Here is a 19,256-nt window from a genome sequence, read left to right on the forward strand (position 1 = left end):
AAGATCCACTTATAAATGAGCACACACCATGTTTGTCTTTCTGAGTCTGGGTTAATATACTCAAGATGATATTTTCTAGTTCTGTATATTTGCCTGAAATTTCAGGATGTTCTTTTTTTAATAGCTGAGCAATACTCCATTGTGTAAATGTATCACATTTTCTTTATTCTTCTGTTGAAGGGCATCTATGTTGTTTCCAGTTTCAGGCTATTATGAATAAAGCTGCTATGAGCATAGTTGAACAAGTGTCCCTGTGGTATGTTGGAGCGTCCTTTGAGTATATGCCCATGAGAGGTGTAGCTGATGTTGAGGTAGATCAATTCCCAATTTTCTGAGAAACATCTAAATTGATTTCGAAAGTGGTTGTACCAGTTTGCCCTCCCTCCAGCAGTGGAGGAGTGTCCCCTTGCTCCACATTCTCATCCCTTGAGGTGTTGACCTTAGCCATTCTGACAGAGTCATTTTGATTTGCATTTCCCTGATGGCTAAGGATGCTGAACGTTTAAGTGTTTCTCAGCCCTTTGAGATTCCTCTATTGATAATTCTCTGTTTATATCTATACCTCAGTTTTAAATTGGATTATTTGGTTTATTGATGTCGACTGTCTTGATTTCTTTATATAGTTTGGATTTAAGCCCTCCATCGGGTGAGGAGTTGGTGAAAATCTTTCCCTGTTCTGTAGGCTGCTGTTTTGTCCTAGTGACAGTGTCCTTTGCCTTACAGAAGCTTTTCAGTTTCCTGAGGTCTCATTTATTTAATTGTTGCTCTTAGTTAGGCGCCATCTTCCCATAGCCTTCTATGACATCAGCAGCTAGAGACCAAGTATTAAAATCACGGGCCTTTGCAGGACAGTTTAGATGGAAAACGCACTGCTAATGTTGACCTATTCTTGTATTGTTTGTTTTTCTGTTCTTGTTTTGTGGTCTTGCACAGTCTGGGCAAGAATGCTACCATGAGCTCCTAACACAATCCTGGTTTTGCATTTGGCCTTTGTGTGTAGAAGGGTTGACAAAAACCGCCTTTGTTTTCACTTCTGTGGGCCTTGATTGTCTCCATTTTCAGGTTCCACAGAAACAGTGATGGAACTAAGGGGTGGATTCCAACAAAATCTCACTGTGCAACAGGTCCCATGAGGAAGGCTCATTAAATGGAGGAGTAAGGGCATGCAGAGGCTGCCTCTGGGTGAAGGAAGGGGAGAAGAGGATATGAACGGGGTGACAATGGGAATGTGTCACCTGTGAGCAGCTAGTGATGGCATGTCTTCTTGTCACTGGGTCCCTTGAGGCTGACCATGAAGGTGTGGGAATGCTAACAAATAGTATTGAATGTGAAGGTGAGTTTGGAACCTTACAGCATTTCAGCCATAGGCATGCACACCATGAGCCCTGAGCAAGAATGGGGTCTTCCAAGGTGTGATTTGTACCTATGACCTCTAGCCTTATAACAACCTGTGTGTAGAAAGTCCCCCAAATCCCCTGTGATGGGCAGTGGAGAAAGAAGATTCACAGGGAAGTGACAGGAACAGCAGAGGACCCAGGTACAAGGTCTTCGATGTGAGACATCTACCATTTCCAGGACATAATAATGGCTTCCAACATGTGTGGCCCAACAAGCAGGGTTTCTAGGAAGCAAGTACCCTAAGGGTAGTGGAAAATCAGGCCCATCCAATCTCCAGTCAGAAGGGAGATCCACTCACAATGGGAACTCATTGTTTCTCTTCTTCAAGACTAGGACGGGTTGTTTAAATGAATGGTAGTTTGTTGTTCTTTGATGTTTAATGTATCTCAGGGTTACTGGTTATAAGGAACCAGATCTGGCCTCAAGCAAGGAGGAAAAAAAAGAGAGAAAAAGAAACAAAACAAAACAAAACAAAACAAAGAGGTAGGCATTGCATGAAACCCAAACTGGATCTATGGTGTGGTTGTACCAGCTTAGGCAACATACACAGCTCGGCATGGCACTGGCTGCTGCGGTCTCCTCAGAGTCAGACCAGCCTTATCACCACAGCCATTTCTGCCATCTCCTCACCTCACAACCGACTTCCTCATCCTTCGCCTTGTCTACCAGTTTATCCTGCTACTTGATGGGAGTCTAAATCACTAGCATCTGAGGAGGGACAGGAGACTCCTGCGGAGGTCCTAAAGCACCTGCAGAGCTAGGTGCGCACGGTCATCCTCAGCACAGCCCTTTGACTATGAGGCAAGGTGGCTGCTATTGTTTGCCTGTGTGCTCATGTGTCCAGACTGTGTGGAACACTGCATCCCCACTGTGTCTGACTCGGGAAACTACCCAAGGACCGTTTGAGGGAGGGATATGAACTCAGGATGGTGTCTGAAAACCTGCTGATGCTTTTTGAGAACACGACATCTTCACATTTCAACTAAGAGGGTTGGAAAGCAACCTGAGGAACAGCCTACAGTCCTTTTCAGAATTGCTGTGTCTGCTCAGAATTGTGGCCCAGTGCTCTTGATGGCTGTCACAGTCCAAGTCTGAACTGTCCACACAGACTCAGTCCTTGAACCCTGTGCCTGTTTTCTGTTTTTATTTTGAAGGCTGTGGATCCTTTAGGAGATGGGGCCTGGCTCACAGGAATTGGATTTTAAAAATATATCTGCCCTGGTTCCTGGTTAACCCTTGTCTTAGTTAAGGGTTCCATTACTATGAAGAGACACCATGACCAAGGCAACTTTTACAAAAGACAACATTTAACTGGGGCTGGCTTACAGTCTCAGAGGTTCTGTCTATTATCATCATGGCAGGAAGCATGGTGGCAGGCAGGCAGACATGGTGCTGGACAAGGAGCTGAGAGTTCTACATCTTGATCCTAAGATCAAGCAGGAGGACATTCTCATCTGTAGGCAGCCAGGAGGAGGGTCTCTTCCACACTGGGTAGGTCCTGGGCATAGGACCTCAAAGCCCACCCCTACAGTGACACACTTCCTCCAACAAGGCCACACCTCCTAATAGCGCCACATCCCATGGACCAAGCATATACAAACCACCCTAACCCTCACGGGAGTAAGCCTCTACCACACACTCCTGCGATCACAGATAGCTGCTGCCACCCACTCTGGTGATTTAATTCTTCCTGGAACCATGAGCCCAAAAAACACTTCTTCCCCTTAAGATGCTTTGCTTAGATATTCCTGTCCCAGCAGGAAAAGTAAGAATGCAATGGTCTCATGACACCCTGCCCCAAAGATAATCTTCATGAGCTGGATTCTGAGAGTGAGGCATGCAGGACTCTTGATCAATCTGCTTTACCTATAGTTTCCCTTTTAGGCATGTACAGCAATGACATATGGTGGAAATTTATACTTAAGTCAGAAAGTCATTTCAAGGGACTGGAAGAGACAGTTCAACAGCTAAACACGTACACTGCTCTTAAAGACTTTGCTTCTCAGCATCCATGCTGGCCAGCTCATGCCCCATCACTCCAGCTCCAGGGAAGTGATTGCCTTCTTCTAGCCTCCATGAGCACCTACACTCACATAACACACACACACACACACACACACACACACACACACACACACACACACACACATACCATACACAACATAAACACACACACATAATTCTAACTAATTGATTAAAACGTTTTAAAAGTCGTTTCAGAAAAAGTATGAGGCTACTGTGCAGTAAGAAAACATCTCCCCATAGGTTAGTCATTGGCATAGAAAATTTCCTTATGGATTCAAAATGAAAGTGTGCAATATAACCAAAGTCTTAGACTGCTATTTCAGTATTTAAAATCTAGCCTGGTTTGTTTGCTCACAACATTCACTTACTCCTGTGCCTTGTAACATTTTTTTTTAATAGCACAAACACTTATTTACTAACCAAAGAAACCATCCTTGTTAAACCAGCACTTTGAAATACTCGCATGTAAAATACTTGTGGTGAAGATAATTGATGCCAATAAGGGATGTAAGCAGCGGTGTGGAATGGCGCGTGCTTGCAGAGGTGTAGAATGGCGTGTGCCCACAGCGGGTGTGGAATGGCGCGAGCTCGCAGCTAATTTCCGCTTCACTGTGTGGTGAGTTTACCTTTTGCTGCCACAGACTCAGGTACAAGGGCCGTTGTTGACTCTCCTCTCTCAGTTCCCTCGTCACAGCCCTTCTTTCCTGCCCCACGCTAGGTGTCTGCCCAGCACACAGCTGAACAGCTGCATGCAGACTTGCCATCAGCTACAGGTTCTTCAAACTTGTCTCCCACAGAACGGGCGTGGTTCTCCCCATCCTCACCCTAGTCTCAGGGTAAAGTTTCTGCAATGGTAAGTGGTAACAACATCTTGTTCCTTCCTGTGTGCATTCTCCCATGCCTGGGTGGTTCATGGGCGCCATCTCTGTCCATCAGTTCCATGGTGGACATGGGGCCACCAGTGTGAAAAGCCAGGGCAAAACAGTGACCATGAATGCAGAGTGACCTGCCTCCTGGTTACTTCTTGGCAGCCTTGGATTGGCCTGCAGTAGTTGCTTATTCTCTACATAATTTTCTGCCTGGACCACTTAATTCTCTCTACTGTCTCCCCTCCCTCTCTTAAATCAACAGCAGTGAGATGGAGCTGCATGTCATTGTCCAGCTTTTCTTTTGTTGTTGTCTTGTCTTTTGTTTCTCTTTGTCTCCCCTCTCCTCCCCCCTCTTACTTCCCTTCCTTTCATCTGGTCTCATGTAGCCCAGGCTGGCCTTGAACTCACTGTGTAGTCAAGGATGACCTTGAACTCCCAGCCATCCTGCTTCACCTTCTGAGGACTAGGATTTCAGGCCTGTCCTCCAGGAAGTGAGTTGATGTGCTGGAAGCTCCAAGCCAGGGCTTTGCACCTTTGGAGTAAGCGGCGGTCAGGAGCTTCTTTTCCTGTTTGTATCCCCAGTGCTTAGAACACAGTGCCACACATAGAACCCAGCAGCACGTGAACAGGTTCATGATGCTCTCACACGGATTGGTAATGGATTATAAAAGTCTAAAAAGGCATTTAGGAGCCAGAGATGAAATTCGGTGGGTAAGGAAATGTATTGCCAAGGCTGACCACTTGTGGTCGAGCCCTAGGAGCCACGTGTAGAAGGAGTTTCTCTGACCTCCACATGCAGTCTGTGTCACCTGTACACGAGTGCATGTGTCCACACACGTGTAATAAGATAAATTTACCACAATAACATCTCTTAGTATACTAGATATGTATCGGTCTGGCTTTGATTTCCTGTAAATGTAGGGCTTGGGTTATGTTATGGCTGAAGGCTTCCTACACCCTCATGTCTCGACTTTGAGGTAATCATTTTGATGCCCTGTCTAACTCTGATCAACTTTAATGCTGCTTGACTCATGCAGTATGACAGCCTGATGTATTCAGCTTTGACTGATGCAGCTGCAAATATCAGGAGCGTTTCATTACCACCAATCTCCTGGAACACACTGACTGGTTGACAGGAGAGACAAACAGCATCTTTCTCTTTGATGGGTGGAGTCTCCTTTCTCTTCTAAAGACCTCAGTGCTGAGTCCCCTCATTATGTTCAAGCCTCCTTATGTAGCTGGTTCCGTTCATTCAGGGCCTTTCATGTGCCTGACCAAAGTAGGTAAACTTAACATTTCTTTTAGGTTTTTCTAGGACTGTAGGAAAGGCTTCAACCTTCTGCCATGCATCATTTGGGAAGAGGCAGTTAGATTAGATATTGACCCTTTTCCTCCTTTCCCATGGCTGCTACCAGCTTGCTACAAAGCTTTCTCTACAATCCAATTGGATCGCCACCATATCTCCAAGCCGGCCCCAGGTCAGCAGTCCCCTCTTGGTGCAATCCTGTGGTCGGATGAGTGTTCTGGGAAGAGACCCTTGAGCAGGCTGACTCCCTTGTACTGTACTAAAATTTCATTGTCTTTGGGATGGAGCCCAAATCCTCACTGTGGCTTTGAAATTCTGATGTAATTTGTCCTTAGCTTACTTACCCAATTTGGACAATTACAACCTTACAAAAGAGTTTCCGGTGCCCTCCCGCTGCTCTGGCGGAATGGCTGCAATCCTAAAGTGACCAGAGCCTGCTAATGAGTTGTCCATTTCTTTTCCTATCACATAAGTCCTGTTTTTGTTTGTTTGTTTGTTTTGGTTTGGTTTGTTTTTTTTGTTTGTTTGTTTGTTTGTTTGTTTTGTTGTTGTTGTTTTGCAATGAGGTTCAAAACCTTCTTACAAGAATGCCTTATATTCTAATTCGTAACTTGTACCCTGCTCTATTTTAGAAAGGGGCATCAGATCTAGAACTGGAATTGTGGATAATTGTAAGCCATCATGCAGGCACTGGGAACTAATCCTGAGTCCTCTGGAAGAACAGCCAGTGCTCTCAACTGCCGAGCCATTCAGGATTAATGAATGAGCATTGACATAATAGCTGATAACTACCTGTAGCTCCAATGCCTTTTGTGGGCACCAGGCACACACATACATGCACCAGCGCACAGACATATATGCATCCAAACATATTAGATAGGTAAGTACATGAATGAATGAATGAATTAATTAATTAATTAATTTTATAATGTGTGAATGTGCTTAGGGGTCCTTCCTCAGGAGTTGTCCCCCTGCTTTTAGACACAGGGTCTCTCACTGGCCTGGAGTTTGCCCAGTACCCTGTGCTGGCTGGTCAGCAAGCCCCAGGGATCTGCCATTCTCTGCCTCTCCAGTGCTAGGATTACAATCACACACAATGACCAGCCTCTTTTTAAAAAACAAAAACAAAAACAAAAAAACTGTGGGTTTGGGGGGCTTTAACTTGGGTCATCTTCTTGAAAGTGATAACAAGTACTGGGCCATTTCCTCAACCCCTAAGCCTGAAGTATAAGTCACAAGTGTCCCTTTGGTATACAAGGAAGGAACTCTGAAGTAGTAATTCAGCCAGCGAAGGGGAAATCTGAAAGAGAGGTTTGCCACTCTTAGATGCCTTATTTCCTTCTGTTCTCTCCTGAAAAGGTTGGGAGGGGGGAGTCCTTAAAGAAAACGGACACTTTGATACCAGAATCCCAGCTCCCTTCCTGCCTTCTAAGATATGGCATGCTTACTGCAGGACACAGCCGTTATTTAAAAATACGAAATTCTCTCAGTCTCTCTCTCTCTCTTTCTCTCTCTCTCTCTCTCTCTGTGTGTGTGTGTGTGTGTGTGTGTGTGTCTCAGATGACAACTTGTTGAGAGTTGGCTCTTCTGTTCTTCTTTTAAGAGATCTTAATATTAATTTTGAGAGATCTTGAGGATTGAACTTGGGTCATCAGATTTAGTGCCTTTACCTACTGAGCCCCCTCACCATCCCACAGAAAGTTTCTGGAACCCCGTGTCTTAAAAGTGCCTTCATTTTATTTAGTATAATCAAAATAACAGTCGGGATCTTGTTATTTTTCTGTTGACATGTTCTCAAATCATTCCTTGGCCTGACAGCCTGTGACTCCTATCAAGTGATGCTATCGGATCAGTTAACAAAACACAACTGAGCCTCACAAGGGAGAAGTGAACTTAGACCATACAACACCCATTTAGTAAGTGTTAGCTCTCTCAAGACTGTGATGTCAGTTCCCAAAAAGCTTTGGTCTCAGTTAGGTTTCTATTGACGTGATAAAACACCTCCACCAAAAGTAACTTGGGGATGAAAGGGTTTATTTCATCTTACAGTTTGTAGTCCCTGAAGACTGATGCAAAGGCCAGGGGGGCTAGGGAAGGGGTGCCGCTTGCTGGCTTGCTCTCCACGGCTTACTCAACTTGCTTTCTCATATACTTCAGGTCCACATTTCTAGTGATTTGGGCCTGCCCATGTCAGAAAATGTCCCCCAAGTTCTGCCTACAGGTAATCTGAAGGAGGCATTGTCTCAATTGCTATTTCCTCCTCCTTGGTCAGTCTAGGTTTGAATCAAGCTGACAATACCCAACCAGGCAAGCTTTGTGTAATTAGGTCACTGTTGGAGAAAGTGCATTGTCTAGGAAGTTCTCTTCTTGGCTATATTGTTTCTCCTGTGTTAGTTAAGAGTCACGTAACACTTTAGTTCCTTTATATCAATCTTGTAACTTTCTGTAAATGCAGGGTCTCACACAGTTTTTTTTTTCAAAAAGCTATCTGTGTGGACAGATTGATATTTTGTAACATCACTGAAGGCTAACACCAAAAGTCATATGATGATCTACTTTTAAAAAAATGTATAAAACACTGTTTGTTGTTTTGTTTTGTTTTGTCAAAACCAAAGTCCTGGCTTTCAGCTCTTTCCATCTTCCGCTGATGTCTGAAATGACTTGTTTCCAACAATAGGTGGCGCTTCAAGGAGTTTTTGTCCATTGAAATGTACCTCCCGCTGACCTTTGCTGTCAAAATCAACACAAAATATTCATGATTCTAAAATGCTTCCATAATTGATGGACTGTAACTATTACTACCCCTGATATTTGATATGGAGGACCAAAGTTAACGTTCAAAGAAGTCATAAAAGTCTGCAACAAACTATGAAAACAAGTAGAATCATCTTCAGGTTTTTAAATATAAATATAAATATAAATATAAATATAAATATAAATATAAATATAAATATAAATATAAATATAAATATAAATATAAATATAAATATAAATATAAATAAATATATATAGCTTTTAAAGTTATTCAATTTATTTTTAAATATCTATTTTTTTTATTTTTTGCGGGGGGAGTTGTTTTTTGTTTTTGTTTTGTTTTGTTTTTTGGTTTTTCAAGACAGGGTTTCTCTGTGTAGCCCTGGCTGTCCTGGAACTCACTTTGTAGACCAGGCTGGCCTCGAACTCAGAAATCTGCCTGCCTCTGCCTCCCGAGTGCTGGGACTAAAGACATGCGTCACCACACCAAGCTATCTATTTGTTCTTTTAACTCTTAATAAAATAAGGGTTTAAAATTTTTATAGTAAGGATTTACAATTTTTTAGCTTAATTTTAAATCATATGTGTATATGCTTCTCCGTGTGGGTTTGTGTACATTAGTGGGTGGCCAGGAGGCCAAGACTTCGGCTCTCTTCAAGCTGGAATTACAGTGCAGATGGTTGTGAACCCCCCCAACATGGGTGCTGGGAATCAAACCTGGGTCTTCTGGAAGAAGAGAGAGTGCAAATTATCACTGGGCTGTCGCCTCAGCCCCTGTCAGGATTTTTTTTTAATGTTTACAATGTTCTTTGTCTTAACTGGAAGTAAAAATTAATCACTAAAAGCCTCCAGATAAATGTTAAAGTTACATGTCTCAACCTGAACTTAGAGGACAACTGTTGCAAAATCCTAGTCGAGATATACACATATACATGTGCGCACGCACACCCACACATTTATGTGTGAATATGGCAAAGCAATCAGTCAAACCTGAGAGTTTGTCTTAGAACAAAAATGCAACCCATCTGACCTGAAAGTAGTTATTCGGTAGTAATGGCTCATGCCGTTAACCCCAGCACCTGTGAGGCTGAGGCAGGTGAACCTCTGTGAGTTTGAGACCAGCTTGGTCTACATAGAGTTCCAGGACAGTCAGGGCTACACAGAGAAACCCTTCTCGAAAAACAAACAAACAAAAGTTATAAGGCAAATTAAGTTTATTATTTAGGACTGGAACTCCAGGAAAGAGGGTTTTTAACATTTCTTCTTTCTACAGTATTTGGCTATACCACCAACCAATTATTTCTATAGATTTTTCCAGCTCCCAAAGCGCTTGTGTCTCCTTGACTCCCTCCTGAGCATCAAGGCGTCAGAAGGCTACAGTGTTGCTATAGCCCAGGAAAGTCCAAAGGTCCCCAAGCTACCCGTGGCAGCTTCTGGACTTCTTTTGGTGGGTCCTTTATCAGGCTTGCTTCAGGAAACAGTGTTCTTCCTACATGTAACACTGAACAGAGGGCTTATGGATAAAGAGGGCACATTAGAGATACAAGACCATAAGGCAGAAGGAGGATACAACTGAAACTCAGCCCTCAGATGCTTGTATATGATCAGTTATTATAGAGCATCTGAAGTGTTGTTGTTGTTGTTAATGGGATTACTTTAAAGGCCTTAACAATTACACAATAAGGAAACTAAGTATTCATTATTAAACTTCTTGTGACTTTTGTATGCTTTCTCTTTTCAGTGTTAAGCACTCTTAAATGACAGGTCTATAGTTACCTACAATATGCTACTTTTTCATAAATAAAGAACAAAGTGTAATTTCTGACAGTTACTTCATTAGGAAACAAACATTAAAATAGCTCTTAGGAGGTATCTACGTCTTATTTTGTTTTAATTAAAAACACAGTTTGGTTTTCTTACAGTTCCATTTGGAAGGCCACATAATTAGGTTTAAACCAGATGAGCTTCTTATGCACATCTGTAATGATGAAAATGGTGAGAAGAGTTCAGATGAGCAATTGCTGTTGGCCAGGATTTACTTCAATGGACCATTTGCTCCTCTTATCAAAAGTCAGATGAGTAGAAGCTCCATTTACTTCCTTATGGAAATGATGTGCAAGCCAGGGCGAGGGAAGCAGGATTTAGATGCTGTTGGATAGGCAGGAAATGCCCATTTGGTACTGGGACAGAGATGCTTCCTTGTGTGAAGGTAAGGCTCTGGACAGAGACAGTCTGAGGCAGTTTGCGTGAACACTTGTCACTTTGAGTCACCTGCTTATAAGGAGAGAGGCTCTAACTCAACCAAAACACTGGAGACCAAGTAGTCAGTGGGGCTGAGTCTGTAAAACATTCAGAGTCCTTTACTCGGGGCACGACTTCATGGCTCCCACTTGCAGAATGTAAAATCATGAAGAATATGAGAGGGTAAGAACCATGCTTCTGAAAATGAGGGAAATGTTTATGGAAATCTTACAGAATAGGTTAGTCTTATTTCAGTCTTCTACAAAGACGGTTCATAAAAGGAAACTGAAAATAACACGGCCCACCCTTGCAGCTTGTCTGAGGATGTTCAAGAATACAGGGTTTATTGCCCTAAAAGGAAAGGAAAGAAGTTAATTCCCTTTACTGGATTCTTATGGATGGATTCAAATCCACTAAGACATCAACTTCTGTGATGTTTTGGTTTCAACTTTGTTTCTCAACCGCATGCAAGGCTATGAATGATAATATAGTTAATTTCACAATTACTAATGTAACTTATCATGACATCACAGAAATACTGGGCGATTTAGAAAGTATTGCTTGTCAGTCTGGAAACAAACAAAAGTATTGTTTGTCAGCCTGGAAGTGGGTACACAATGGCTCTGATGTTTTTATTTGGGCAAATCTATAAATCAACAAGTCCTTTAGTGCTTTGATTTCTTTTAAGTCACACACACTTCTGAAGCCTTTGCCAGGCGAAATTTTCACTTTATTCTCTCTCAACAAAAGAGATGGATAATTGTGTTTTCTCATGAAAGTGAAGAAAGTGTTGGGCTTCCCTTCCTACCAACTCTATTTAGACAGATCTTATGTAGGGAAGTAGGAATTACTGACATTTCCCTGATGACCCTTATATCTTTTTCAAAAATGTTCCCTACCCCAGTTGTTTATTCCTAGACTAGACTCACTGCAACTGAGCTTACTAAATAAAGCACAAGGTCTGTTTTAAACTAAAAATTTATAGTTTGTCTCAAGTCTCATGACTGCAGGCAATTAAAAAGGTGAAGCTGACTTCATTAAATGTCTTCCAGATTCAAGGTTACTAAATCCTAACCTAGGAACGTGTGATCTCAAGAAACACACAATGGAGGCATTTAAGCAGAATCAATTTTGTGCAATATATTTGATTTTGAAATAGACCATGACCTTTGAAGGTAATATTTTTAACATTTTATGGATTATTATTACTATTATTATTATTAAAAATTTTTAAACTTAAGAGATTTGTTTTAGCACATCTCTGGTCCAAATATTCTGAAATGTAAATAGGAATCTTTGAAATTATGTTTTTATAAGTGTTATGTGGTTCAAACTCTCCATTGTTGCCTCTCCTCATCTTATTACATTGGAGAATTGGCCCCAAATTTGTGCAGACAGCTGGGAAGAGCCAGATAACACACTCTGATGAGATACTGTATTTCTTACTTGACACTGCAAATCTCTTCACGCACAAAAAGAACAAAAGCAGATCCACTGGAGAAACCTCATTATGCTCCTACATCTGTGAAAAATAGACAAGACACAAAAGCCCCACCAACTCTACATTTGAAAATATGACTTTAACACATCCCCTTGCATGAAGGGTGAACAAACAGCTTCTTGGCTTTTAATACGTTCTATTACCTTCTAGTGCACTTTCTTACTGCTGATCTTCTTCATAGGGAGTGTCCTGGGTTCCTTGCATGTAATTCCACACATAACCGTGAATTCTAAAAACATTCAAAAGCTTGCAAATGCATTATGCCAACAACAACAAAAACTTTATAAAAACTCACTGCAATTGTTAAGACTTAAAAAAAAAATTACTTTGAACCCAAAATATCCTAACTCACATTCACAGGTGATTTAGATCATGGAGTTTTTGTTTATCAAATACCATTCCTGATAAAATTCCCTGGAAAAATATTTTCTATCAATATTTTGGGGGTCTTAGGTTATTTTTAAAACTCTATGGAATTTTTAATTCCACATACAGCCCTTTTCACTACATCCTGAGCTATAGCGTCCATATAATAAATAACCAAATTCCATAGTATGTAAAGACGCAAAAAGCATTCCCAGCTTACTAAAGTCCCCCACCCCGTGACAGACATATGGCTAAAGCTAAAACTTCCTGATGAGTTATGCTTATTTTATTTCATTTAAAATGCATTGGTGTTTTGGACAAAATTATACAAACATTACAAAGCAGGAAGAACTTGGGCCCCGTTTTCTCCCCTTCCCCTCCCCCCGTGTAATTTTAGGGATCGTATCACAAACCAAATGGAGCAATCACTAAAACCCCACAGCAGGAAATCCCACCCTTTAGTGTGTAATTATATTACATTTGCAAAAATGACTGTTCTTTCTGAAACTTTCATATTTCGCATGATCTGAACTTTGCACTTTTCCCTTTATCTGGGGGCACGGTGTCATGGTGTACACATTTTTTTTTCCGTTGTTGTTGGTGGTTTGTTATTGTTTTTTAAATGTTCTTCACAACTCTTTTTAAACTCAACTCTAAGGGTGGCTGCACCAGTCCCCTTAAATTGGAGGCTGACAGCTCACGACTGACAGGGGCCCTGGAATGCCCGCTCCTCCCCAGTTGCGCTCGCAGGACTCCTGCAGGCAATCGACTTTTGTTAGAGCGTCCTCGAGTCCACATCCACGATCGCTGAAATCCTGCTCCGGGTTTTCGTGCAGCCCGCGTGATTGACACATGATATCACCGGGGGCGGGTCCCGGCGTGGAGGTGGAGGTGGCGGCGACGCTGAAATGCTGCGGAGCCCGCGCGCGAGTGCTCAGCACGCAGGGGTTTGCGGCGGCCCCGCAGCCAGAGCTCTGCGGGCTAAGGAGCGGCTGCGAGCGGCGTGCATGTGCCGGGAGGGCCGGCCCCAGGCTCTGCACTAGGTAAGAGCCTTCCCCTCCCGCCGAGGACCTGGCAAGATCAGGTGAGAATGGTGCTTTATTTTATTTTATTTTCGAGGAGCTGGACGTTTTCGGAGCTGGCTCTAGCTCTGTGCCCGGCGCTTTGCGGTCGGCCCTGCAGCGAGTTCCGTAGCCAGGCAGCGAGTTACGCGTGTGCGAACGCGGGCTGGCACCGCCGCGCACCCGCGTGTCTGTGCGCATTGTTGGGGACCGACCCGCCGGGCGCTCGTGCCAGACCTGACTTTTCCCGTCCCTGCGTGCGGGCTTGCCTCGCGCAGACGCGTCTCTCGGACGCGCTTTGGACTGCGGGGCATTCCGTGGGGGCAAAACGTGCACGGCCGTGTGTGTCCGGGGCTCGTGGCTGTCCATCTCGGCGAGCAGGACAGCGTCCCGGGCTGGCAAGGGACTCACGTGTTTCTGTCTCTGCTCGTCTGCAGCCGGCGTGGCGACTGCGGGGACGCGGACCTGCGGGGACCCGAGAGCCCGGGACGACGCCGGGCCGCGCGCCTGACGACCGGGACGGGACGGTGCTGTGGAGCGGGCGCCGCGCGCACCCGGCGGATGTCCCCGAGCCGCCCTCGGCCGCCGCCAACCGCGGAGAAGCGCCCCTGCCCGGGGGCCGCCGAGGCCGCAGCGCGGGCCATGCGCGCCCGGCCGCCCCGCCGCGCTTGATGCGGCGCGCGCTCCGCCCGCTCGGCGCCCCCGGCCGGCGCCGCGGAGGCCGAGGTGAGTGCGGGCGGCAGGTGCGGGCCGGGGCGGGCCGGGCGGTCCTGGCGGTCCTCGCGCAGCCCGTGCCAAGCGCGCGGCACCCGATGGCGCTGGGGACCCAGCGCCCGCCTGTGCTCGGAGCGCAGTGCCGCGGGACGCGGGGAGAGGGCGCTGCCTCCTCCCGCCCGCGAGCTGTTTTCATTCATAACTTTATCCGGCCGGACCTGCCGCGGCTCGGTGCCCCTGAGGTCTCGGCGTGGGGCCCAAGCGCCCGACGGTGCTACCCACACTGCTGTCCGCGGGTGCGCACCGGCTTCGCTCTGGACAGTTGCGGGGTGCCTAGGTGCTCCGCCTGAGCGAACTTGCTTGGGAATGCCCTGTAAAATGCAAATTAAAGCCGTGCCTAGGGGTTTCATAACTCAAACAAGCCGTGCCCACGTCTTCCTTTCTTGTGGATGAGACTTGGCATATTTAAAGTCTTCGTTATGGAGTTTTAAATTTTTAAAAAATAGATATGGCACAGGAGCAAGGATGGGCAGTTTTCTAGTGTCGTTTAGGGCTTCGGCACCACAACATGCTGTTATGGCCGTGCATCTCATGTGCGGAGAAGGTAGTTATAAGCTTAGAGGGGCCTCCAAAAAGCTAACACATATGTAGTCTGGGGACATTAGTTAGCATCCATAGTAAACCGACGTATTTGTTTTGATTTTCTTTGGATGCCAGAAAAGTGCAAAGGGGTGCCTTCTTGAATTAAGGTGCATCTGTGAGTTCGGAAGGCATTTGTGTAAAAAAATATCTTAGATACCTATTGCCCAGAAACAGAATCGAAAGAGTTTGGTCTGTCTCAGGAAGAATACGTTATAAATTGGAAGCTATTTCCTTTTGACATGGAAGTTGTGTTTGTTGTCTATCAGTGTATTTATTTTACTACAAAAAGCAGGTCAATTCAGGGCTTGTGAAAATCAAGGTCTGTCGTGCTAATAAATGAAGGGAATTAAATATAATGTAAAAAGACCAGGGCTCCTCTCCCTGCTTTAAAGGGCTGACACTTGTGCATAAGTTATCCTCGTTGTGTGGGGGAGCCTTGATTAACCTTTAAGGAAAGCTAAGTCCACACCGTCCGGGTTGTGTTCTTTGTGGCAGAGCACTCTTCATTCTTTGTAGCTTCCTTTGCTCGTCTCACAGATCTGTGTGATGAGCTAGCTTCAGACCCGGACTTCTGCTGAAAATGGCCTTTTGAGATTCCGAGTGAGCTTGGAATAGCCGGTGTTTTGGAAATTGCCTTGATTAATTTTCTCATTAATCTAAAGCTCGTAACAGCATATAAATGGCCGAGAGGCCACAGCACTAAAGCCATTCTTAATCTTTAAAAAGTAGCTGACATTTTCCTTACGTGAACTGCCAGTGAACTGACAGTGAACTCTGAGAACAGTTCCAGGGCTCACACTGAATTGCTCTTTCGAAGGCATATTTCATTTTAATTATTTGTTAGGTTTGCAAACAGGAAGACACGACTTCCTCTGCTTCTTAGAAGCTGGAGAGCAACTTCTAATTTTTAAGGCATGAGGTCTTTGCTGTCTTCCTGTGATATGGTCCTCTGCAATCTTTTTTTTGGAGTTGGACTCTGGCCAGGCTTCGGCATCATTGAAATCAGCCGATGAAGGGGATCATTACCAGGTGGCTTGGGGAATTTGTTACTTGACAGCAGCCCTTCTCCCCCAAATCCGCTTTCTGTCGCTTATTTTCTCTCTCACTCTTCTTTAGGATTTCAGATGCATGGCAGATTTCCGCTGACTGCTGGAACTGGAGATCACTCCACATGGATTCCCCAAGTCAGCATGGCAGCCACACTTCGCTAGTGGTGATTCAGCCACCGGCTGTGGAAGGCCGGCAGAGGTTAGACTATGACAGGGACACTCAGCCTGCTACGATTCTGTCCCTAGACCAGATCAAAGCCATCAGAGGCAGCAATGAATACACAGAGGGACCTTCGGTAGCGAGAAGACCTGCTCCTCGCACTGCACCAAGACCCGAAAAGCAGGAAAGGACTCATGAAATCATACCAGCCAATGTGAATAGCAGCTACGAGCACCGACCTGCCAGCCACCCGGGCAACGCCAGGGGCTCGGTGCTGAGCAGGTCCACCAGCACCGGAAGCGCGGCCAGCTCAGGGAGCAGCAGCAGTGTGTCTTCTGAGCAGGGCCTATTAGGACGGTCTCCGCCCACCAGGCCCATCCCAGGTCATAGGTCAGATCGGGTCATCCGGACCCAGCCCAAGCAGCTGCTGGTGGAAGACTTGAAGGCCTCCTTGAAAGAGGACCCCACCCAGCACAAGTTCATCTGCGAACAGTGTGGCAAGTGCAAATGTGGAGAGTGTACGGCCCCCCGGGCCCTGCCCTCCTGTCTGGCCTGTGATCGGCAGTGCCTCTGCTCCGCGGAGAGCATGGTGGAATACGGGACCTGCATGTGCCTGGTCAAGGGCATTTTCTACCACTGCTCCAATGATGATGATGGAGGTTCTTACTCGGATAACCCATGCTCCTGTTCACAGTCCCACTGCTGCTCCAGATACCTGTGCATGGGAGCCCTGTCTTTGTGCCTACCCTGCTTGCTCTGCTACCCTCCCGCCAAGGGCTGCCTGAAGCTGTGCAGGGGCTGTTACGACTGGACCCACCGCCCTGGCTGCAGGTGTAGAAACTCCAACACTGTCTATTGTAAGCTGGAGAGCTGCCCCTCAAGGGCTCAGGGCAAACTGTCATGACTTCTGGAGGTGGGTTGGACCTCCGCGGAATGTCTAGCTTCCAAACTTTGGCTGTTGGTATTAGAGGCAGATTTTCTTCTCGAGTCTCTCCTGCCTTGGATGGGCCTCAATAGGAGTGGACTGTGAAACTGCACCCAGCTTGTTCTCATTCCACCTCGAGGGTTCTGGGAGCAGCGAGGGCCTGTGTGCTGCATCCGCTCTCCAGCTGCTTCCGTGAAGATATACGCATGCCCGGATTTGGCCGAGAGTTGTTTGGGGTCTGGTACTGTGGGATCGTGGACTTAGTTTGGTTTATAAAAAAGTAACCATGTAAGTGCTTAAATAAGCTATATATTAATCTGCCTCTGATGAGATCTATCTTAGTGTCCTTCTCCTAGCCGGATGGGAGGAGCTACTCCTTAGAACACGGTTTTCCCAGCCTTCTCCTTACAGCCCTCTGAACCCCCCCCCCCCACAATGCATTGCGCAGATGCCAGTGGGTCGTCCCCGCACACCCCTTTGGCATAGCTCTGTGCGGTGTTGGTCTTCACATCAGATATGATGTTGGCAACCCTTTTCCTCCTCCAGCGCCCAGTATCTGTGAAGGACTTCCCTTCACGCCCCCCACTTCACTGAGGACACTTGGTAACTGTAGTTGAAATTCCTGTCTGATTTGCCCCTGGTATCTCAGAGCTACAGCTCCCTAAGGTGCCTTTGGCTCTTGGCCTTTTGACTCTTAACAGCTGAGTATTTCCAACCCTTCCTGTGTTTTCATTGCCTTAACCACAAATTGTGGTGCTTTTTTGTATATTTTATGTATAAATCACAAAGTTGAATCCTGGCTATTTTTAAGACAAAAGTCTGTTAAACTTTTTTTTATTGTAAAGAATATTTATTATGCGAATCTCTATTATTTTATGATATTTATTGCAAAAGACTGTTGAAATGTACTCATGTCTGAATATAACATATCACTACTTCAAGAAAAGCAAGGTGACTCGAAGAAAGTATATAAAAAACATCTATGTTAACTACAATGCAGAAAATATATTAATTAATGAAACCGGCTCTCGAGTGCATCTTTTTTTTTTTCAACCTGTACTGCTGTGGAATTGTTACGTGATTCAACCTTTTCAGACTTTAAGTAACAAAGTCCAGGCATAGGTGCCCTCGGGTTTTAAACAGTGCTTTTGGAAAGTACTGTAGTCAGAGTTGTATGGTCTCCATTGCTTCGTCAGACACCCGAGGGGGTTACTTTGGAAAGTGAAGGTTTTTTTTTTTTCTTTTTTCTTATAAGATAAATGTCCCCACTTTATTTTGTATGTAAGTTTTGTTCATATCGTAGTTCCTTGAAATGCTAAATGTTTTTTTAAGAGCGTTTATCTTAACTCTCTGGTTGTTCAGAGGTTAGTGTTCAGCAGTATGACTTAAACGATTTAGTAATGTAAACATACTTTAACAAACATTTTCATAATTAAGATATGCCAAAGAGTGAGCTCCTGCCAGAGAGCTGTTCCAGGAACCTTCCTGTGGCAGGCAGCCTGGCCTCTTCAGAAAGCTTCACGTGGGAAAACTCACAATATTTTGATGCCTTACAATTGGGGCTGGTAAAGCAACTGAGGTGTGGAAGCTGCATCCTATGAAGAAAGACCTCAGTCTCCCCGGGTCACTGCCCTGGTCTGCATTAGAGAGAAGGATGGTAGTCATTCAAACCCAGGGCACCGGAGGCTGCCCAGCTTCCTGTCATGTGGTTTCTTGTGTCTTCCTCATATCTAAGCTGTGTTCTTGTATCAGCCAAGGGTTTCACTACGAGAAACCCGTAGTGGTTTTCTCCTAGGCCGCCAAAGCTGATCATGATGGCATCATGATATCTCATAGTTTAAATAGTTTCTCAGCTTGGCCCCCAGGGGAAATTTTAAATGAATATTCATATTCAAAGATTACTTTGAAATCTAGTATTTCAGAATATGGTGTAGATATTTATTTCCCGGGCGTCTTGGTATTTAGTGCTTTACTGGAGAACCTTAGCAGCAAGCTGCTCAAAAAGAAAGCTGCTCAGAAAGCTCTGGCTTTCTGAGGTGCTCTTAGACACCATGTAGTTAAGAGCTGGTGTGACTCCATCTTGAGCTGTAGTCACCAGACTAAGGCATTGGGTTGGTCTAAAAGCAGTTGAGGCCTTTTAGGAGGGTGTGTGCTGTAGTGTTTTAGTGCCTGCTGTAAGCTGCAGTGGTTTAGTGCCTGCTGTAGGCTGTAGTGTTTTAGTGCCTGCTGTAGGCTGTAGTATTTT

At 45.0% G+C, this 19,256-nt stretch overlaps 1 protein-coding gene across 4 annotated transcripts; it reads left to right on the forward strand.

Annotated features, from left to right (window-relative positions):
* Positions 1-13,385: 13,385 nt before the first annotated feature.
* On the forward strand, positions 13,386-18,038 carry Spry1 (sprouty RTK signaling antagonist 1). Of its 4 annotated transcripts, none has more exons than NM_011896.3 (3): positions 13,386-13,544; positions 13,959-14,247; positions 15,994-18,038. In NM_011896.3, the coding sequence occupies exon 3, from the start codon at positions 16,049-16,051 to the stop codon at positions 16,988-16,990; it is 942 nt and encodes a 313-aa protein (NP_036026.1). In that variant the 5' UTR covers positions 13,386-13,544; positions 13,959-14,247; positions 15,994-16,048; the 3' UTR covers positions 16,991-18,038. The 4 variants fall into 4 exon arrangements, with proteins under 4 accessions (NP_036026.1, NP_001292369.1, NP_001292370.1 ...); NM_001305440.1 differs by having other exon boundaries at positions 13,386-13,503; NM_001305441.1 differs by lacking the exon at positions 13,959-14,247.
* The last annotated feature ends 1,218 nt before the right edge of the window (positions 18,039-19,256 follow it).

Source organism: Mus musculus, chromosome 3 (assembly GCF_000001635.26).
Source record: "Mus musculus strain C57BL/6J chromosome 3, GRCm38.p6 C57BL/6J".
NCBI classification, from domain to species: domain Eukaryota; kingdom Metazoa; phylum Chordata; class Mammalia; order Rodentia; family Muridae; genus Mus; species Mus musculus.